At 50.3% G+C, this 22,958-nt stretch overlaps 1 protein-coding gene and 1 long non-coding RNA gene across 2 annotated transcripts in view; one reads left to right on the top strand and one right to left on the bottom strand.

Moving 5' to 3' along the window:
- Positions 1-8,196: 8,196 nt before the first annotated feature.
- HLX (H2.0 like homeobox) lies at positions 8,197-13,823 on the bottom strand. Its single transcript, XM_032137580.2, has 4 exons — positions 12,799-13,823; positions 11,885-12,064; positions 10,923-11,107; positions 8,197-9,061 (listed from the first exon to the last, which is right to left on the bottom strand). Exons 1-4 carry the CDS (start codon positions 13,406-13,408, stop codon positions 8,552-8,554), a joined length of 1,485 nt encoding a protein of 494 aa, XP_031993471.1. The 5' UTR covers positions 13,409-13,823; the 3' UTR covers positions 8,197-8,551.
- The window catches only part of LOC116458027 (uncharacterized), a 50,349-nt gene continuing 40,516 nt past the window's right edge, over positions 13,126-22,958 (top strand). The window contains exon 1 of the long non-coding RNA XR_004245167.1: positions 13,126-13,417. This is a non-coding gene — a long non-coding RNA (uncharacterized LOC116458027). The remainder of the gene's footprint in view (positions 13,418-22,958) is intronic.

The following is a 22,958-nucleotide window of genomic DNA, read 5'->3' as shown; positions in this document are numbered from 1 at the left end:
CTGTCTCTGACTGTGCCCTGTATCAGATATGCGCCCCTAACCTAAAAACTACCTCTGGGTTGCTGAGCAAACTGACAAGAAGAAAGTGAGAAGGCGTAATTGGAGAGCTGGAGAGAACACAAGGAGGTGGGATGGTCTCCTCAACACCATTCCTCCGCGATGAGGAAAGCAAAAGAGAAGTAAGAGGAAAGAGGTGGGCAAGAAAGTTTTCGATTGCTAAAACTTTTAGCTTGGAGGGCATGTGTCAGAGCACCTTCAGATCGTTTCAGCTGGAGACCCTTGACGGTCCCTAACCCAGAACCAGTCCAGCATGTAGTAGAGGCTCAAATGATGTGCACATATGTAGATGAGTAACATCGAGGCTGTGAGTGGCCCTTCTGTCTCCAGCATGTCTCCCTTGGCTCTGAGCAATGCTTTTGAGGAGGATGGCACTTTCGTGGGCTTTAAATATATGTATATGTGTGTATATATATATATATATATACACACATATATATATATGCAGATCTATTCTAATTTTTTAAAATCTCTGCCTTTCGTTACATTTTGGCTAATAGGCTCTCCTCCATCACCTCTGGAGCTGCCTGGCAGCCCTGTCATCCCTTGTCTCAGGTCACACACTCTGTCCTCCACGTCCTCCCTGGTGGTCATCTGGAACCAAGCCAGGGGAGTCCAGTTCTTCTTAAAATTCTGAACGGAATCTTGAACAGTACCAGGAGGAAAGGAAGCTCGGGGCTCAATGAGCAGAGAGGAAAAAATGAAAAGTGAGAAATGGTGAGGACATACAAAGCAAGGGAGCGTGAAGACCAACGGATATGGGAAAATTCAAATTACAGGTGACATTCCATTTAAAAATTGTGTGTCACAGAGCAAGTCTTTAGTTTGGCTCTTTCTTTATAGCTTTTCACCCCCATTTTTTTCAGCTACAAAACTGTGCTCTTGGCTTGGAAGAGTAGTCAGCACAGGCTGCAGGGACCCTGATGGAGGCAAGAAAAAGGAGACCAGGCTTAGACCGCTGCAGCTGACCCAAAGTGGCCTCAAAGAGACATCTCCTGGGTGCTCCCAACCGGCAACCGACTGACGTAGAGATCAGCTTGGGGGAGGTCCGGGCCAAGGGGCCCGCGCTGACCGTGAACTGAATGAATATTCGGCGGGCAGGTTGGGGATCGGAGACCGCGGAAGACCCAGGACCTTCCTCTGCTACACCCAAAGCCATTGCGAACGGGGCGAGACCCTGTGACCCCGGAAGGCAAGAGGCTTTGGAGCGAGATCTGCGCCCCAGACCAGGAGATCCTGGCTGCGTAGAGTCTCAGGGACACCTCTTTGGAGGTGTGCGCGGCCCGCGTTTCACCAGGTAGTGAAATTCAACAATGGCCGGATTGCGATGCAGGTTGGGACTGCCGGATACAGGATCCTATTTGCTCATTAGTTCATTCTTTTGATCTTTCGTTCACTTGCTCATTTCTTGAGCTTCTACCACGTGCTGGGTGCACTCGTCACCCTGATTCTGAGAAACGAAAATAAACAGCCCCGACAAATTAAAACGAGGCTAAAATTTGCAGACTGGGAAATCTCTGGTCGAGGACAGTGGAGATTGTGGCTAGGGAACTCCGCGAAACAGGCACTTTTGCTCCGCAGAGAGAGGCGGTGAGGTGCAGACGCACTAAGACCAACTTGCCTAGCATTCTCACCCACTCTGCGGTGCTCTTCCGTGTTCCAAGAGAGGCTCGGGCACATCTTAGCGCTCCGCACCGCCGCCTAAGTGAGGGACTGGAGATATCACAGAAAGCTTTGGACTTCCGTCCTGCTTCTTGACGTTGACCACTAGGGAAGTCACCTTGAGTGAGTCATTCAACCTCTCTACGAGTTGGTTTCCACCTACAACGATGCCCAAATGGTACACAGACCAGAGTTTAGGCCGCCTGTATCGAGTCCTGCTTGTGAACGCGTTCTCTTGCCCTTCTGTGATGACCTTAGCATCGGGGATCCCAATGGGTCCTCAACCAGATGATTCGCAACTCCAGGTCCACTCCCGGGGTTACCACCTGGTACTTCTGGGTCGTGTTGCACAGCCTCCTACTGTGTTTATAATGTTACCTACCCTTATTGATGCTATAAATAACCACAAGGGCCACAATAACTATACTTGTCGTTTATTTAGTAAACACTTTTGGGGGTGCATTTCCTGTGCCAAGCACTGAGCGAGGTGCTAGAGCTTCTCCAACCATGCAGCAGAGTCCAGCCCTGCTCTCCAGAAGCCGAGGGTGCCTTCTTCCTCGAAGGAATCGTTAATCTCCTGTTTCCATTTTGAGGGCCCTCCCTCATTGTGATTAGTTAAAAACTTAATAAAACTCCTCAAGTGCTATTTGTCCCAACATAATCTCAACAGCTGGAACATAATTTTCCCTTCTGGGCCCCTGGACACTTGCTTAAGCTTCAGAAAACTAAGTATCAGAAAACTAACTTCTTCCTTTCTAACTCGCATGAGTAAGTCCCCACCACACCCACAAGCATTGCCTGCTGTGAAATTTGCAGACTGAAGTGCTCCTGTGCATAGTGCCAGGAAGATCAAGATGAAGAAGGCCTTCCAAATGCAGCAACCCCTGACCTAGCCAGGCAGCACATCCTAACTCTCTGGGCTACTCCTTAAAGGATTTCCTGGTGACAAGGCATTCTCGTTCTCATCTAATGATATAATTTCTTGGAGAGTAAAGGTTGTCTTGCATTCTTTTTTTCTCTACTGTGCAAACACTCACAAGGATCCCAATAAATACTGCAATGAAAAAACCAAATGGATGAAGGAATGCAGTAACATCTAAGCCTATAGCATTAATTTATGCCAGCCACTGTTCTCATTTTGCCTTTTTTTTTTTTAACTGTCATGAAGTCTTACAGCAATTTATGAGTTAGGTACCATTGATTATATCCCATTACACAGAGAAAACAAACCAAGTGATTAGATTAATTTTCCAAGGTCATGTAGCTAATTATTGGTGGGTGAGTGAATGAATGAATGAACGCCTCTGGGGTTAGTTCGGACCTCCTACACTGGGCTGGGATCAGGCCCGCTTTTTCCTGCACGGTCCTCCTGCCGGTGTCCTCGAATAACCCCCCCAACCCAGAGAGTCGTTGAAGGTCTCCAGAGAGGCAAGTTCGGAGCGCGTGTCAGGCGATGCTGCCGCTGCCACTTCCAAAGTCTCTTTCTGGTTCCTCATCTGTTGCGCAGGGTGGACTGTGCTAGAGAGTGAGGCTTACTATCTGCCATGGCTCCAGCTGAATCTGAGGCTAGAGGAAGAGAGAAGGATCCAGCGCAGGGGCTGCCAGGCAGGCATGATTGGGCCTCTATCTCCACATTCTGCCCAGAATCCTAAGTGTCAGCAATGTTCAATGGAAGTCGAAAAGCACCATGGATGTCACTTCCTTTCGTGGGCACAGTGTGGCTGGGATCCTACACACTATTAGCAAAGCTAACACTGCTATTAGGTTAGTGCAGAGTGAAGGGCAGGGTATCAACCCAAAGGAGTCCCAGACCTGCGACTCCCAGACCCCTCAGGAACCACCAAGGGGAAGGGAAGGAGCTAATGGGAGCCCAACATCCCAGGCAGTGGTTGAACCTCATGATTTTTTTAAAAAACCCATTGAGCTTTGATAATTTGGATCAGAATCTGGTTGCTCAGGTGTGTCTGGCACCAGCTTTCATGTTCCTGTGTACTGCAGGAGGCCCTGACCCAAGGCCCATCCTGGTCTTGGCACTCACTCTCCAGGGCACCTTGGGCAAGTATTCCCACATCTCTCAGCCTCTGTTACTTCAACCCAAAAACGAGGAAGTCGGGAACAATCATACCTGTGGAGACTTCTATTCCTGATTTCTAAAATGACAGGGGGCATGGACAGGGAAGGGATTAAAGGGCCAGGGGTTCTCCGAGCTCACCTGTCCTCAGGGCCCAGGAATCCTGTTGGAGGCTGCTGCTCTGTTAGAACCTGAGTTGAAGGGAATCTTAGAATGTGCTCCCCGCCCTGTGTAAGCAGTCTGGATTCCCCAAAAGTGGCTGTGGCAGAGGGTAGGCACTGTGGGTTGTAATATCCAGTGTGTGAAGGGAAGCTTCAGAGAAAGCCAACTAGTTTGTCTTTGGGATGCCAGCCAATCTCATCATGACCTCAAAAATGGAGGCTGTGAGCTAGATGAGTGCATGAGTTAAATCAAAGTTTCGTATTTTAAAAAATCTTCCCTAGCCCAAACACCTGTAGTTAAAATCCTCCTTAAAACTCGCATCTTCACAAATACCTTGGAGTGTGCAATCAGTCCTTTCCAACTCACAAGGCTAAAGAAGGGGAATGTGATGTCCCAGCACGTTTAGGGTCCTCTTGGTCATCTTTAAAGGGGTGTCACTACATCACGTGGGGGAGGGCTGAGCTTGCCTACTTTTTCTTCTTAAGGGAGGAAGAAGCCGGAGAGAGGGGACTAGGATGCCTGAAAACGATGGGAGAGTGCATCAACCTCAGCCTCTGACTTCTCGTCCCCCGTTTCTTGCTCCATGCAGCCCATTGAGAGTCTTAGGTAGGCGTAGGCTTGAGGAGAGGTGGGTTCAGATCCGTGGAAACAGATTAAACCTCAACAGGTTAAAGCTCAACAGATCAAGTCAAGTCGAGGTGACCGCAGAAAATCCACTGCTACAAGCCCTGGTTTCTACCACACGCCTCTCCCGACTCCGAAGCTTTCGTTGGCGGTTGCCTTCCCAGACAGGAGAACCCAGGTTTCAGTCTCCTGTTTCTTCGGCCTCTGACACCTTGAAAAGAAGCCTAGGCGCTCTTACTGCGCCTGCCCTGGGCTGGCCACAACCTAGTTCAACCCCTGCCAACATCAAACTCCAGATCCTGGGTAGAGAGGGCAGCCAGAGAAAAGATCCCAGAGTGACTGGGGTTCCTTCATGGTTGCCTCTGAGGTGCAAAGGATGTCAGAGGGATTTGTGGCAAGCAGAGTCTGAGCCCGCCTACAATCCACACGACTCTTTGTAGGGAGTAGAGGGAGCGAAGCGGGAAATCTGCCCCCTGCTCCGGGGGCTGACGACTTTGGCCTCGGGCAGCGAGGGAGGGGCACAGGAAGGCGAGGGAGACACACTGCTCGCATGGAGGTCTCTGCCCACTCTCGACTGAAGCGGGCAAACGGGAGAGAAACGCGGCGCCAGCCTTCAGTGGTTTAGTCCGCGGAACTTGGCGCTAGGCAACTTCTCTGTGGAAACAAGCGCCCTACCCACCCACACTGGCTGAATAAGGCGGCAGAGGCTCGTCTCTGCTTTGCCATATGGAGGAGAATGGGGAAATTTATTCGCGTGGCTTTACCCACAAAGTGCTGAAATAGCCAGTAGACTGCCTGTCTCTCCTCTGTCTATATGAGTCTGCAGGTCTGTGTGCGACCACGTTGGAGGGGATGGGGGATAGGTATTGAGTCCCCACCCCTGCCCCGAAGGGAAACGCACCGTGGTCACCATCCCTCTGTGAGCCTCTGTGCACCTTGGTAGCCTTTTTCGGAGGGCTCCGCGCCGCGGGGACTTCGGCGGGCCAGGCAAACTTTGCTCAGAGCAAAGAGCAATCGCTGGCTGGAGTCTCGGGTTGTGTGCAGGAGGGGCGGGGGCCGCGGCTCTGTTCTGCTCTGCTCCGGGGCCCTCGCGCTCTCTCCTGCTCCAAGCCTCAACCCTGGGCGGTTCTGGCGCCCCGCACGGTCCGCGCTGGGCCTTCTCTTCCGGGTCTGAAAACTCTAGGTCTTGGTTGAAGAATTTCTAGCTGCCTGGCCGCCGTTGCTAGCATTTTGCGCTGCCAAGAAGACCCCAGTACCCGGGGTCGAGCGAGCAGCCCCGGGATGGGACTATCCGGCCAAATTTTAACCTTTCCTCCCGGCCACCTGTGGCTACCCTTCTTCTAAATGAACTGTAACTTCTCCGGGGCTTGTGATATTCCGATTCTAATGAAATGTGGAAGAACTCCACTGCTAGGGTAAAGCCCCGCGAGAACTTCACGTGATAACTGTCTAGGAACTGGGGGTGGGGGTGGCGGAGGCAGGGGCGCCTCCTGCGAGCCCTAGGATGGTATTCGTCCTTCTGACTCCCGCCGTCAGGTGCTCGCCTCCCCGGCTCACTTCGTCCCCGAGACCCCCAGCTCCGCCGTGCCCCCTGGCCTGGCGAAAGCTGGCCTAAATAAGGCAGAATTCTACCTGAAATCACATCATGACATTCCCCCATGATGATTTTCTTCGCTTTCAAAGCCCCGGGGCCCGGGCTTGAACCTACGGTCTGGATTTGGCGGTAGTGGAAACCTCCAGGGCCAGGTGAGGAGCAGGGAACGGTGCGGTTTGTATAAAGCACCCTCCCCACCTTTCTTCCCCAGGCTCGGCTCCTCAGCTAGATGTGTGTGCCGACGCGTTATTCTCCTTAACGCCAGAGCTAGATTGAAGTGCCTCAAAATTCTATGTGCTTGGGATATCCTGCTTCCAGAATTTCAATATGTGGGGTCAGGGGAAATTGATATCGATAATGCAATGCGGACAAAACTGAGGTACAGAGGGAATCCTAAAGTTTGGCAGCAGAGCCCGTGGAAGGCTTGAAGAAACTATCCCAGCCCTGGCCCGCACCCAGGGCAGGTGGGGAGGCTGCCCTGGCCTGAAAACTCTTGCGGCACAATTAGGGATAATAGCTAGTTCATGTTCCTGTTGAAGATGGGGTCCCTTGTGGTACTCTTTCTTTTCTCTTGACTAAATTGTACAATTCTGATTATTCTGCCCACACTCTATTCTCACAGCTCTTGAATCATCTCGATTTGGGGACTTAGGAGGTTGGCTGGGTCAGGAAATGATCATCTTTGCATCCATGTGTTGGCTTTGGGACTTGTTATCTGTATCTTGTATCTGGCTATGCAAGTGAAAGAAGGCTCAATCTGCTGCCTCTACTTCACCCCTGGATGGAAAAGTCTAGAACAGAGATCCTGGAATGAGCTCCAGGGGAATGTCTAAAAGTGGAGAAGATAAGCAAGACAGAGGACCGCTGAGAACGTTCCCACTCTAGCCAAGGGACTGAGGTGTGTCCTAGGCTCTCTGACTTCAGCACCTCTCCTCAACTCATTCTGAGAACTGGCCACCCCGCCTGGATGCTGGGTCTGCCAGAGACCTTGTGTCCTTCACATGCTCAGTGCCGAAGAGATTGGCACTAAGACTGATCAGGATTTCCCAAGGAAATCTGTTTGCTATAAAATCCCCCCAAAGAGCTTTTAGCAACTCCAGACATTTCACAGTTACAAGCAGGAGGACAGGTCTTGGAGAGAGGTTTAACTCTTCAGCTTTAAAAGAAACAAACAAACAAAAAAATCTTCGAATTGCCCATCCTAGTAGCAGTGTCAAGGTTTACTATGTATTTTCCAGCTGCAGTGGGATGGGGAAACTGCCTCACAACTCTTAGCAGCTTTGGGGAGAAAGAGCACATCTAGGCGCCTCCAGTGGCCAAATTGCAAAGGAAAATTTTTGTGTGGATGAGGGAATGGAGGATGCAACTTCATGGTTCTATCCGTGGCCACATGTAGGCCAGAAGTCCAAGTTCTGATCTGGGCTGTGCCTCTGCTTAACCTTGAAGAAGTCACCCCTTTGTTTGGCATGTTTACAGCCAGGGCCCTGGCACTCTAAGACCCAAGCTTCCAGCTCTAACCACTGTGTCATGTCTGTCCTTTCCTCAGCAACACTGCAGACCTGTCCTCTACCCCATCCCGGAACAAGGGAAAGTTCGTGCAGGGCTCTGGGCCCGCGCTTCGCATCCACTTAGTGATTACAGCTGTGCCTAGATTGACCCCGCCTGGCATCACTGCCTTCCCCATTCCAACTCTGAGCACTCTAGGAACTCATTTAGTCCATACTCCGGATGGGGAAACCATCTGTTGCACTGGCCTAACAGTTTCTATGGCCTGCTCCACTCTCAGGCTGCTCAGGGTTTCAGAGGGCGCTTTCAGTGGCAGTTGGCGCTAGAAATCTCGTAATTAGAAGCCTCTAAGCCCAGACGCCCATCTCTGATGTCTGTAGCAAGATGGCTCTCAGGTTGAGCCACTTCCCCTGAAACTCCAGCCTCCCACCTTCAGCTGCTGCATTCTGCAGTGCCCCCCGGGACTAAGGTCCGGTTGTGGATCTCTGGCCTTAACAACCCCCAGCAAATCCAAGCGGCCTTTACAAACCGTAGTAAACATTTTATTTACAAATTTAAGGCGTCCTAAGTGCCTTTGAGCCACGACCCCTGGGGCGAGTCAGAGCAACAGTTTAGTCAAACACCTCACAGTCGAACCAGCTTGCTTCCGGAGAGAAGTGTTCGGCTGGCTAGCAGGACACTGAGACTCCCCTCTGCTCTGGGCAGTGCCCGCTGCAGCCAGTCGGAGCAGCGTGGGGCGAAGCGTGAATGTCGGGTGGTAGGCTCCACGCTGCGTCTCCTGTCCTGCCAAGTCGCCAACGTACAGTAAGCACAAAACCCAGCCCAAGGCTGGGAGGCTGCACGCAAGGCCCGGATCCCCTCCGCCCTAGTACAGTCTATAAGCCGCCAAGCGCGCCTTGGGCTGGCTCGGGGCTTTTGGGAGCGCTGCTGGCTGTGGGCTGTGGCACAGGGAGAAGCTCCGAGGCGCCGCCGCCGCCTAGGCTGCTGGCGCAACCGGCACTGGTGCTGCTGCTACTAAGACTGCTGGCGCTGCTGAAGCTGAAACTACTGCCGCCGCCGCTGCTGCTCCCACCACTCCCAGCACTGCTGGCGTTGATGAGAGCGCCAGTGACCGGGGTCTTAATAACTGTTGTTTGGTGCAGAGAACGCTCACTCCCCTCAGTCCGCTCCGTGTCGCTGGGGGCCATGTCCAGGGACTCGGAGTCGCTGCTCTCGCTCTCAGCCTCGCCTTCGGAGCGGCTGGGGCTCCTCTCGTCCTGCTCGCCATCCGCAGCCGGGGCTCCACCTGATGGCTTCTCGCCGGCCTCCTTGTCCTTGTCCTTTTGGGCCTGGGCCTCCTTGGAGTGCCGCCACTTCATCCGCCGGTTCTGGAACCACACCTTCACCTGCGCCGCACCACACGGGGAGACAAGAAGAGACACCGAGATGAGACCCAGGTTTGCTCCTATCCGACTCGCGTGCACCCGCAAGCCACCTGCCTGAGTGAAAAAGCAACGCTTACTTGGCGACTCTACCAAGGACCAGGCACTGTGGTAGGCGCAGGAGCCAAGGGACAGCCCGAGGGAACACAAGAAGCCAGGAATCCCGGCCTAGGGAACCCACTAAGGCTGTTTTCAAAATGCGACCCTCAGGCCCCAGGACTAAAATGCCCTGGGTGACTGTTGGAAAAGCAGATTCCTGCACCTGACCCCCAACATACTCTTTCTCTACTCTAAATCCATGCATTTTTTTTCTATCAGGACCCCCATGAGAATCTGATTAAAGTTATGGACTCCTAGCCCAGAAAAATACACATATACCCAAGATACTGCTTACAATGTCAAGGGTTTGGTGTGCCAGTGTTAAGAATTCCTGCTCTAAGTTGGCCCTCTCCTCTACTGCCACTACCCAAAGCAAGTCCCTACAAAAGCAATACTTTTTTAAAAAAAGGAAACAGGAGAAGCAGAAAGGGAAAAGGGGTTTTAAACTGTTAATCACAGTAGGGTGGGGGCACTGTTGGGCTTTCAGTAAGACAGCATTTCTTTGCTATGTTTGTATGCAAGAGCTGATAAAGACCCTGCCCCCCGTTAAGGATAAACAAATTCTCCTGGGGGCTCAGAAAACACTGGAATTAAATGTGTGCAAAGTGAAGGAAGGGGATAGAGATGGGGCAGAGAATCTATATAGACATATACAATCCCCTGGGGGTCCCAACGCATTCACACAAGTTCCAGCTTCCTTTTTAAAAATAACATCCACAGCTGGTGGAAAACGGCTGGGCTCCTCCAGTGTGTGTGTGCGTGTGTGTGTGTGTGTGTGTGTGTGTGTGTGTGTACTGGGCAGGAGAGTTGTGTAATGGAGGTCAGAAGGAAACAGAGACAGCAGTTGAGGGACCAAGGAGCTAAGAAAAAGCCTGCCTCTGGCTTCTGACCTGCTGGGGACAATCAGCACCCCGGAGCTAGAGCCAGTGCTACGGGGTGCACAAGAGTGACTCTTCCACAGTCGGAGCTCGGGAAAAAAAAAAAAGGCCCAGTTCGTAAATTTAAGAAAAAGAAAAAAATTAATTCAGGCACAATACATTTCCTACTGTCTTGAAAAAATTCAAATAGGCAGAACCTGCTGAAATGCTCTTGGGTATTCTAAGAAAATCATTTTTCTTTCTTTCTTTCCCTCACCTCTCCCCTTCCTTCAGATTTTCTTCAGAGCCTAAGCCTTGTAATGTGTGGCCGCTTCAAGCGGACTCCCTGCCCTCTTGGAGCTAACTAATTCCGTTTGAAATTATATTTTCACTTCCTCAGAACTGGGGATTTCACAATCCAGCAGAAGCAGCAGCAGGAGGAGGAGGAAGGAGGGAGGGTGGGAGGGAAAAAAAACCCAACAACAATCTCTTGCCTTTGGGTTTTTATCTTTTCTGAAATAAACTGTCTCCTACGGCGAACTGCACTACAGTTGAGTACATCAATGTTATTTCCAGTGGCCCTTTTGCTTTCTCCGTGGTTCTTTAGCCTGCTGGCCAAAATAAACATGCAGTGCTTGTTGACACACATCTTGGGGATGAGCTCTTCTCTCGGTCCTTCTCCCTTACCCCATTTCCACCCTCCTCTTCTCCTGCCTCAAGTTGCGTAGTCCACAAAGCGTCTTGCAAGTCAAGATCTTGCGTTTCCACCGCAGGAGTCCAGTCGGCGGGGATGGAGGGGGCCTACTGGACTAGGCCGTGCGCTGCTGCCCGCCCGAGGGCGCTGTGCGCTGGAGCCGGAACTGCCTTACCTGTGCGTCCGTGAGGCCCAGCATCGCCGCCAGCTGCTTTCGGTCCGGCTTGGTCACGTACTTCTGAATCTCAAACCTTTTCTCCAGGCCCTTCCTCTGCAGGTTGGAGAACACAGCGCGCGACCATGAGCGCTTCCTTTTATACGTCTGAGGCATGGTGTCCTTCGTGAGCACAGCGTAGGGACCTGCCGCAGAACGGAAGCCAGAGGGAAGAAAGACAAGAGGGCCGTTCAGTGTCCAGTCCTTGGCCTGCCAGCCTGGGGGTCCCCGTAAGGCTTGAAACTGTTTCGTATTAACTGTCGATTCTACCCTCATTCAGAAAGCCCTTCGCGCACACACTGAATGGCCCCTCTAAGGAGGAATTTTACACGACAGTCAGAAGACCTAAAGCGAGCGTGGAGTGGAGAAGCCTGGCGGCTTGTCCTTTAATTCCAAGAGAAAAACATAAACCTCATGCGTGGCCATCAGGCCTACGAAGGGTAGACAAAAATGTCCCTCGGGCCTGAATGATGACAGCCCTAAATTATCTCGTGTGTGTGTGTGTGTGTGTGTGTGTGTGTGTGTGTGTGTGTGTGTTTATTCCCGCATGTGTCCAGGCACCCAGACATAAGCTCGCCAAGCACAAGTGTTTGAGGTCATCCCAAAATGTGTATATGTTAATAAGCAACATCGATGCTGCATTTTTCAAGCCCTCTGGGGCGAAAAGACTTCGAGAAAGCCCCCCACCCCACCGTCCACGCACACACTTTCTGGGCTCTCCGGGCGCCTCTGCCCCTTTTCAAGGCGAACCATCCGAAGCGAGCGCTAGCTCGCTGAGAAATCTTTCGGTTTCTCTCTCCTTACTCCGTAGCCTCCCGCCCCAACTGTGAGATTGCGACACCGCGGCCGCCCTGGAGGCGTCAGTCCTGAGATTTCTGTCAGTCGGCTCACCCGTTAGGCAGTACTCTGTAGTTTTTCCGTACCTGGAAACGTGTCTTGGAACTGATGCTGAACTGAATTTCTTGGGTTCGAGTTTAAGGGACTCAGGATGGCAGAAGCCTCGTTAATGGGATCTAGAGATGCGAAGAACTGGCCGGCCGAGGGCTGCAGGCCTGCGAGGTGCACCCCGGCGGGCCGCCCACCGGTTAGCAGGGACGTGAGATCTGGGGACAAGGGAAAAGGATAGCAGGTTACACCTCGGGCACACTCACACTCTCCGCTGATTTGTTCCTCCCCTTCCCCTTGCCCTGGATTCACTTTTACTGAGCGAAGTCAAGAGAGAACCCGTCTCAGCGCTGAAACCTCTCTCTCCCAACAGTTGCCAAGGAGCGACGCACGAGAAGTTCCTGTGTGTCCCTCACATCCATATGCACGCATATAGTAAGTAAAGGCTTTACATAAATCGGCTTATGGCCTCACTTTCACGTGCCTTACAAGAATGCCACAGACCCAAAACCTCCGCCCCAAGGAGGCCCCACTCTGCCCGCTCATCTAGGCGGTTTTGTTTATTATTTACACTTCCTGGGTGAAATTTTTACTAGAAATCGAAAGTGTTTCCCAAAAATGCTTTAGCTGTCAGAAAATATAATTCTGTCTCTAGATACATTATTAAAGAGATCAAAGTCATTTTAGCAGATATCTACACCAACCATTTTTATAAATATTGATTCTAAGACGTGTTTTTAAAGAATCCCTGGAGTCATTTTTTGTTTGTTTTACATGGAACAGGTGAGTTTTAGACCTAATGTTTTGTAGTTGTCTTACAATTCATTTTCTTCTCTCCCATTTTACCGATTCGTCCTTAATTGTAAAAACACTCAAAGGCACCCCAAGCCAGCCCGGGGTCCGGGGAATGGGTCAGTGGTCAGAGGCCTGCAGCCTCCCGCCCAAGACCTACCTCTCAGCGTGTTGCCTTCTTTGACTTTTGGGTCAAATTCTGCAGATAAAATGCGGTCAATTCCAAATTTGAGGTCTTTGCTGGAGGGGGCCGGGGCCGAGCCACTGTGGTGGGGGTTCGGAACCACTCGCGTCCCCGAGGCCGGGGGCTGCACGGTGCCAGCCCGGGGCGGAGGCGGAGGCTGTTGCTGCGGCGGCTGTTGCTGCTGCGGCTGTTGCTGCTGCTGTTGTTGTTGCTGCGGGTGATGGTGGTGGTAGGCGGCTGAGAGCGGAGACAGCCGCTGCGGGAAGCCAGCCGGGACTTCGGAGGGCGCCACCACTGGGGTGGGTCGAAGCGGGGATCTGGCCGCTGCTTGGAAAGAGGCGTGCGGGTGAACCGAGCCCAAGTGCGCGGTGAGGGCGGCGGCCGAGGCCCCTGCCAGGCCCTCCGGGGCCGCCCCCAGATCCCCCACGCCGGCGTGCAGAATGTCTGCGATGCAGAAGGAGGGCTTTTTGACGGCGGCGGGGTCCAAGGGGAAGGAGCAGCCACCTGGGCCGGCTGAGGAGCAGTAAGCGGCCGACCAGAGGCTGAAGTTGGAGGCGTAGAAGGGAGCCAGCCCGGCTGCGAACATCCTGCCGGGGTGAGCCGCGCGGCTGCCGCAGTCCAGCCGGACAGGGTGGGTGGGCGCGCGGGGAGGGGCGCGCGAGTCCCGGAGAAGGCGGCCGCAGCCGAGGACGATCCGCTTTCGCTTCTCTGCCCGCACTGAGGAAGACAGGCCGGGAGCCCTAGCGCCACCGAGGGAGGAGGCGAGGGCCGGATCTCGGCCGGTCACCGCCTCGCTCCCAGGCCTCGCTTTAAAGGCGGCGCGGCGCCCGCACTCCTCGCGGGCTGGAGGCGAGCGAGGGGCGCTGGGGCCGCAGGGCGGGCGGGGGAGCCAGGGAGACCGGAGCCGGACACCGCAAGAAAACCCAAATAGCTAAGCCCTAAGAGCCAAATTTAAAACATCAACAATAATAATCCGTTAGTTGGGGGGGGGGGGAAGTAATAGAAAAAAAAAAACTCGTCTCTAAAAACTCCCAAAGTTTTGGCAGGAGCTTTCGAGTCAGGCCCGGGGTAGGACCTCGATCCTAGCGCTCATTGGTCATCCTCGTGACCAATGGGAGCGGGGAGTGGAGGGGAATTAGGAACGAGGGGGCGTGGCAGGACCCGAGCCACGCCCCGGCCACGCCAAAGTGTTTGCTGCGGCCGCGCGGGCTTAGTAGCGCACATCGCAGTGCTTCTTGCTACTCTGCGTAGGGGCCAGGCAGCCGCTGCGGAGGGCTCTGACTCTTTTCTAACTTCTGCGGCTCCGAACCGCCACGGGGCAAGGAGGGTTGGTCACAGGAGCTTTCCTGAAGCCCTTGTCGCCTGGGGCGAGTTGGGGGAGTGGGGAAGGGACGGTAATCTCACTCTTTAGGGCTCTGCAAAGCCCGCCTCCCGGTGGAGAGCGGAGCGCGCTTTGGCCCCTTTGCTTCCCTTCTCTTGACCTCAATCTGCTTTTATTCCAGGAGTCCGTGTCCTCGGCAAAGCCCCTCATCTTTCCTGGGCCCTTGCCCAAATGTTGCCGCCCTGAGTCCCGGCCCAACTCAGCACCGCGTCCGCCTCGTGCCTCCCAGGAGATCCTCCGGGAAGCGAGGAGGAGGGGCGGCCGCAAATTGGTTTTATTCTGAGCTGTCACACAGTGACAACTTGAACGAGTGACTTTTCAAACAAAATAAGACGGATGGCTCCAAACGTCTCCCTTGGACGCAGCCAAACCTTTTCCCAGAGCCTCAGAGGCTACAAAACAGGCTGCCTCCCGAAACCCGGGAGAGCGGCACGCGCGTCCCTCCTTTGCAGGAGGTTGTAGGAAATGTTAGCCTCCCTCCTCCACCACATCTCCGGATCACGTGGGGTTCGTTGTTTTGCAAGTGCCCACAAGAGCAGATTTCCGTGGGGTTCAGTACCGCTTTCAATTCTGTGACAGCTTCCCGAGGAACCCCTTGGGCCTGGTTGCAGGAGAAGCTGCGTGGTGGTCAACGTCTTCCATTCGTGCCTTGGGTCTTTAGAACGCAGGGTGGTGGTAGTGGGGGTTTTGTGCAACATCGACATCTCTATTTTAAGAATTTCTTCTCTTTTAAGTTATAGTCAGAATGGATTTCCCCACCCCTCTCCCAAACAAACCACAGGCCACCCAGATGAGCTGTTCTTGCACATTTTCAGGAAGAAAATAAAATAATACGAATAATGAAACCATGAAATCTTTTGTTTTCGATAGCCCTAATAAGCATCTCCTAACAGAGATTCTGTGGCATTTTTATTTCCCTTCAGCACGAAGGCTCCTCACCAAATAAACCCAGAAAGGCAAGTGAACTTGCCATGCCTATCTCGAGTTCAGGGTTTGGGCTTATAAAATTAATTTCTGGTGTTTTCCCTAGCCCCTTGATGCAGATGCTATCCTTTTAAGCTTTTTACTTTCTCCTGGAAAATTATCAATCACTTCCTATCAGCCAGCACTAAGATCTCTCCCTCTCCCCCTCTCTCACCCTCCTCCCGCCCTCCAGCTCTCCCGCTCTCCATCTCTCTTTTACTGAAAGGTTTTCTTCCCCTGCTCCACGCAGCCAGGAGAGAGGTGCTATTTCCAGAGATAGATGGGTGTGTTTGGCTGAGGGTAGGGGTACCTGGGGCGAGAGACGTAATAAGACCAGTTTTTCTGTGTCAAGCTGAAGGCAAAGGAGCGACAAGTACAACATGGGCAATTGAGGCGCTGGCTGAGGGTTCTGGTGAGCCTTCGGTGGGAGTGTGCGTAGCGGAGGCCGCGAGCCCTCTGCTTTCTAGTGCCACTTCCAGTTTGATTGCGATTCTAATTTGACTGCAAACATTTAGACCTCGGCCTAAGCTGAAACTCACGGTTGTGAAAGAGGTGCATTTACTCCTTACCCGAGGCAGCTCTGCGAGCCCTCACCCTCTCTGTTAAGAAATAAGACTCCCCTATCCGCTTTCATCCTTTCCAAGGTTTGCGACGCTCCGGGGTGGGCACGGGATACAGACCCGGGGGAATGCGAGCCCTCTCGGTTCCCTGAGGCGCCCACAACTCGCATCTGCCGAGATTCAAGGCCCGGGGCGCTGGGCAGATACGGCGAAAGCGAGGCCCCGAGGCCCGCCGACTCGTCGCCGCGCCGCGAGCCTCCCTTTCTCCGCCAGGCCCGCGGCTTTATTGCAAGTTGCAACTTCGCCTGCGCGCCCCTTGCTGTCCCAGGCCTCGGCTTCCTTGCAACCGCCTCGGCGCCATCCAAGGCCTTACTCCCAGCTCCCGGAGGCAAATGCGAAATACAAGTCTTTGGAGCGACCCCCGCCGCCCCCTCTACCCCTTCCCCAGGCCCAAGCCTGGCCCCTGCAGGCCCCTCGCCGAGTTCTGAGCCCGCAGACTCCCGCCCTCCTTACTCCCCACTCTTCGGAACCAAGAAAGCAGCAGGAAACCCTGGGCTCGCCGGAGTTCAGGTCATCTCCTGTTTCTTGATGGACTCAAACTCGGACTAAATGAGCGGATGTGCCTGCGAGATTGGTCTCAAAATAGAAGCGGCCTTAGTATTTTAGGATACTGCAGAAATCCTTATTTCTTCCGGAGAAAAACTCTATAATGACTCCTAGCACTTCCCCTTTCAATATTTGTGCAACTTTATCTCCACCGGCAAGTTGCTCGGGTGACGCAAATCCGCCCTTGTGTATTACAACTACCAAAATAAATGCACGGAAATCAATTCCCTTCTAGCAATGAAAATATAAATATACAGCTGCGACTTTCCCCTTTAATCTTTGCTTTCCGAGCGGCTCCGGGCTGTGGCGAAATGAACTGGCCCAGAGCTATTGAGCCGGGCAGGGAGGTCCTGAGGGTAGAGGCGAGGGCTCCCCAGGGCCTGGTAGCCATGGGGGTTGAGGATCTAACAGGAAAGAAAAGGGCCTGGCTAAACCGAATTAACTTGAGCTTGGTCTACGCAGCAGAGACCCTAACTGTGGCCTCATTTCTTTGGAAAATGTCACATTGGCTGGGGTTTCTGATCATTCTGACTGCTGTTTTTAATGCTTTCAACTCATCCCTTCACTTTTCCTAGTTAAACACAGCCAAAGACGATTTCACCATATTGGGAATGGATAAGATCAGAGGAGGTTCGTTTTATAATTTAACAATATAGCTTATGGGGAGTTAGGGTTTAAAAGAGACCTGAATCAGGGGCTTATGCAATGACTGAGGCAAGAGATGGGTTTCACCATGCTTTGGTTCTCCCTGTCTTTGGAGCCTCCATATTTAAATCATCAGTGCAGATTTTTGTCCCAAAACCAGAGTTACAGATCCACACTGCGCATAGGTCAATTATAGTGAATGCTGGGCCTTGTATATTACAGGACCATAACTCTGCAAGGGCTTGAGCTGGCTATATCTGCTATCTGTTTTGCTTTTTCTTGTACATTCTGGGCAAAATAATGTGCAAGGCAGTTGCTCTGTGGACTTCGGAACCCCCTCCTCTTAATTTCAAATATTCTTGCAAACATGGTACCTACTGGCTTAAAGAAAAGAGATGGAAATAATTACATATTTACAATCAGAAAGAAAAAGAAACACAGCTTATCCAGCTACTTGAGAATTCAAGAAATTTGCAGCAATGTAGGAATCTGTGTATACTGTGCCTGTCTTTCTGCCAGCTGGAGATTTATGGATCACTGGGCCCAGCAGTCATACTTAGTGGTGGACATGGGAGTTCTGTTCTTTGTGGGTGCCAGATACTAGAGATCAGGACCCTAATGACCCCCCATAGACATACCCCCTACCCACACACACATACTTTGGCCTATTCTAAGTAGGACACAACTCTCTTTTCTCGGAGACCTTAGAGTTATTCCAGAATTTCTGAGTTTTTGAGAAGAATTGGATTTTGCTATGGGCTGGGAAAAGCAAATAATGCAATAGGGCTACAAGCATCCATAGCTATTTGATTTATTCTTTTTCCTTTTCTCCATTTCCCAGATGTGGCAGATTTGCAGGTGGCCAGCTCTCTATTTGGCTGTGGCCCTGCCCTTGAACTTTAGCCATAGGTTTTGCTCCAAAGTTTCAGACAGCCTTTTGGCTCTGATCCCATTTGCCCTTTCCTCTCATAGGGCTTCTCACATATTTCCCTTCCCTCACTACTAAGATATACCACTTTACATATATGTACCACACACACACACACACACACACACACACACACACACACACACACACACAAACGCTCTCTGGGAATCTTAGAAATGTGGTGGGGGAGGGGAGGCAGGCAGTTTGGGATTTGCTCCTGTTTCAAAGAGCTGCTTCTCTGCCTCTCCAAGTCATCCTCTCTACATCCAGCCAAGAAAGACCCCAAATCTCATAAAACCTACGGCAGAACCCATTTCAACATGGCACATTATAACAGACTCATATACATTTGCAATGAAATCATAAGAGTAAATTATGAGAGACTATCTGTAGCATATATGAACTTACATACTTCATTGCGCAGGCTTCTATTTAGTAGCTGTAAACAGTGCTCTCCCACTCCCAATACATTAGCCACTCACCTTGGATTTGTTGCCTGAATTATTGAATCTGAATGGCTGGTTGTTAAGGTAGGAGAAGGAAGAGTAGGTGAAAATCATATATCCAAAACAGGGAGGGATGAAAGGCGTTCCCAAAGCAGTATTTCTCTAAACAAACAAATAAACCTTCTTCCCTTTGAGACAGGTTTTCAAGTTAGAGCACAGGTTCTAAGGCCAGAAGAGGGACTCAGGCCCAGACTAAAAAGCAGTCATGGGAAGGGATCTTCTGAAGGGAAAGGATCCTGAAGCCAATGAGAGGGATTTTGCAGATATAGCCAATGGGTTGTTGTCCCCATCTCAGTGGTCCCAATCTGCCTACCAGCACCCACCAGAACTGGGACAGCCCTGGATTTAATGATGGAGTCCCCCCAGCCCTGTCCCAGCCCACCAGGCAGGCCCAGGCATCTCCCTCCCTGGAGAAGCCCACCTAGTACTGAAAGTTGGTTCTCTGCTGACACCTGCTGGACCATCTCTACATTGTTTTCTGGCAGTAACCATCCTGTGCCAGCAACATTGTTATGACGAAAGTTGACTCTTCCTTTTGCAAAAATGCAGGTTTCTAAAATTGGCTTTCACTAGCAGCTGTTTCCTTCCATATTGCAACAATATGGGAAGATCTTGTACTGTGTGCTTAAAATCACTAGACCGGGCGAGGGAAGCAGTCATGGTTCAGGAATAATACTGTGTACATTTTATAGATCTCAAGGTCAATTCACATTTATTATCTCACTTCTTTAAAATAACCAACTGTAGGATGCCGACAAGGGATTATTATCCTAGTTGACTTTAGGAAGTTGATCCTCAAAAAGGTTAAGTGGTTTGCCCAAGGTGACGTAGTTGGGAAATGGTGTTGGAGGGAACAGAGGCTAGGTTTTCTGGTTCATCAACCGGTATTATACCATCCAGCCAATTTCTTCAGGTGAAATGGTTTATTCAGAGGCAAAACTCTCTGCGCTCAATCAGAATGTGTATTGATTTCAAACAAGGAGCTGGAGAAAAGAAGTATGTCTAACTCAGGCACACTACCCTACCCTGAAATTTCTTTCTCTCCTCAGCATTAAATGTGGAGACTTCCTTGCCTCCCAGTATCATGCCACTTGTTAAATTCTAATTTGGGCATCTACCCAAATGAGGCCCAAATTTGATTTGGGTGAATGCTCCAAATCAGAATTCAACGAGTAGCATGATACTGTGTCCAATTCACATCTGCAAATGAAAATAAATCCCTCAGTTTATATTCAGTTTTGTCTTTGCATTAATAAAAGTAAATCATTTTGCCTATTTAAAATATCCAACCAACTAGTTGCAGTTTGCCTAGGAAGGCATTTATCTAAACCTTCTCACCCACCCTCCTTGCCCTCCATCATAACATCCCGGTCACCTTTTTCCATTGCAGCTGGAAAGCGGTCTATTTTGGTTGCCATCAAAGCCCTGACTTCAATCTCTATGACCCTCTGGATCTGAGAATGCCTCTCAGCTTCTGATGCTTCATCCCTCTCTCTAGTATTACCCTCATCTCCCCACCCTACACTTTTTCCCACAGCAGCCACGTGCAATGGAGATTTCCACAGGAAGCATGACATGTGAGGTGCTCAAGAGGCAGGAGCTTAAGAAGCCTGTGAGCAGATTTTAAGAGGTTTCTATGCAGACCCCAGAAGCAGGCATCCTTGACAGCAGGGAGCCTCAAAGCAGACATAGTGTTCCCTGATATCCTGGTCTGCTGGAAGGTAAGAGGCTTTCAGTTGCTCTCCCCACTCATTTGCTTCTCTTCCCTCCCCTATAACAAATGTGATTTTAGTCATCAAGGTCAGATAGAATCTTCTGAAATTTCTTAGAATTTTTCAAACTTACTGCCAACCTCCCTGGTTAAGAATCTCCTTTCTTCATGCCTAGATAGAGAGAAATGGTGAGTTCTAGGGCCATGCAGTCTGCTAAGCACTCTACAGACATTATCTCATGTGATTCTAATTTTTTTTTTATTTTTATTTTTAGAGATGGGGTCTCACTATGTTGCCCAGGCTGGTCTCAAACTCCTGGCATCAAGCGATCCTCCCATCTTGGCCTCCCAAAGTGCTGGGATTATAGGCGTGAGCCACCGGACCTGACCCTCTCTCATGTGCTTCTACAAACAAGCTCAGGAAGGAGCTATCATTATTTCCATTTTACTTGGGGGTAAGGGAGGCTTAGAATGGTTGAGTAACTTACCTAAGGTCACAGTAAGTAGGGCACATTGGATTTGAAGCTGCATTTTTAGCCACTAGGCTCCTTGCTCATTGTTAATGTTTAATTTTTGTGTCAACTTGACTTGGCCATGGGATGCCCAGATAAACATGATTCTGGGTGTGTCCATGAGGGTGTTTCTGGATGACATTAACATTTCAATTGGCAGACTGAGTAAAGCAGATTTCTCTCCCCAGTGTGGGTAGGCCTCATCCAGTCCATTGGAGGCTTACATAGAACAAAAAGCTGAGTAAGGAGAATTTACTCTCTCTACCTGTTTTCAAGCTGAGATATTGGTATTCTCCTGCACTGGGACTGGAATTTACACCATCAGTTCTCCTGATTCTCAGGCCTTCCATCTCAAACTAGAACTACACCATCAGCTCTCCTGGGTCTCCAGAGTGTAGGCAGCAGGTCATGAAACATCTCAGCATCCATAATTGCGTGAGCAAACTCTATAGTTAGCAAGAGATCCCAGTTTCTGCATGCAGCAATGGCCTGCTCTGTGCACATGACTACCTACCTTTCCTGACAGCTGAGACCTCACTCTGCTTGCTTTCCTTTTCAGTTTTTCCCAGTTAACCCTCCCAAGGCCAAATAAGTTAAAACTGTTAAAAAAAAAAAAAAAAAAAAAAAAAAAAAAAACGGTGAGGAAGAGGCAGTGACACTTAGCCGCAACCAAATATCCATGGTTGATTCTATGATGAGCAGGAATTGATAATCACAACTCTTCATTATAGTTTGCCTTGAACTATGTTTCATATGATAATAATAATTTTTTTTGAGTCAGGGTCTCACTCTGTTGTCCAGGCTGGAGTGCAGTGGCATGCTCAAGGCTCACTGCAGCCTTGACCTCCTGGGCTCAAGCAATCTGCCCACCTCAGCCTCCCAAGTAGCAGAGACAACTAGTATGCACCACCACACCTGGCTTTTTTTTTTTTTTTTTTTTTTTTTTTGTAAAGAAGGGGTTTCACCACATTGCCCAGGCTGGTCTCGAACTCCTGAGCTCAAGTGATTTGCACACCTCAGCCCTGCAAAGTGCTGGGAATACAGGCATAAGCCACTGTGCTCAACTGAAACATGTTTAATATAATTATTTGATAAACTTGGTTGTAATGTTATTTTTACTGTGTTCACTGTGTTATATTCAATAAATTCCTCTTAATGCTTTCAACATAAGTTCCATTATGAAAGCAGTTTGGTGTTTGTTTGTTTGTTTGTTTGTTTGTTTGTTTGTTTGTTTGTTGAGATAGAGTCTTACTCCGTCACCCAGGCTGGAGTGCAGTGGCATGATCTGGGCTCACTGCAACCTCTGCCTCCCAGGTTCAATCGATTCTCCTGCCTCAGCCTCCCGAGTAGCTGAGGTTGCAGGCGCCTGCCACCATGCCTGACTAATTTTTGTATTTTTAGTAGAGACGGGGTTTCACCATGTTGGCCAGGCTGGTCTTGAACTCCTGACCTCAAATAATCCACCCACCTCGGCCTCCCAAAGTGCTGGGATTATAGGCATGAGCCACTGCACCCGGCCAGCAGTTTGATTTTTTAAAGCAGGAATACCTCAGTAGATTTGTTACATTGGATGTTACTTAAGAAATAGAGAAAAATTTGGGTGTTTACAGAGCTATCATGTGAATGATGTAATTTTAATCCGATGGCTGGAGATAGTAATGGGGAATAGGTCTTGGAGAGACTGGGGGATTCTCAAACCTAAATCCAGACCTAACAACTGTGTATAATCCCAGTGGAGAAGTGAGGCATCCAAAGAAGCCCACATGGCTGCACGAGGGCTCTTCAACAGGCTTCAATCTTTAAAAAAGCAAAACCGGAGTTTACAAAGACAAAGTCCAAGAGAGTGGCAGGAACCTCTAAGTGTACTTGCAGAATGCCTAGAGCCCATGGTGAAGTTAGACTTGTAAAGTATGTGATTGGTAGCAAATGGGACTTTTAAATCTGTGCCTACACAGAAGGATGAAAAAGTACCAGGTTTCAGTGAAAATGATGCGATCGCTGATAACAGAGAGAAGTAAGAATTATCCAACTCTTAGTTTACTTAGATCTTCTAATTCAGGGAGAATGTTTTTGAAATTATAAATAATTTTTAAACAATGAAGATAAATTTGAAGTTTCACTACAGTACATGCTTTTACTATTCCTTCTTCCTTGAAAGTACTTTTTTGAAAAAGTAGTTGCTTTAAATTAGTTTGGTCCTTGAGAGCTCTGATTTACTACTTTTTAATCCCAAAGTACTAAAAAACTTTCTGATGTGATCTTAGATTCACTGTTAACTATATCTTTGGGAATTTGTGAGGAATAAGAGAGATGCCAAAACCTAG

Source organism: Hylobates moloch, unplaced genomic scaffold, assembly GCF_009828535.3.
Source record: "Hylobates moloch isolate HMO894 unplaced genomic scaffold, HMol_V3 SCAFFOLD_18, whole genome shotgun sequence".
Taxonomy (NCBI): Eukaryota; Metazoa; Chordata; class Mammalia; order Primates; family Hylobatidae; genus Hylobates; species Hylobates moloch.
This window is presented reverse-complemented; position numbering and strand designations above follow the sequence as displayed.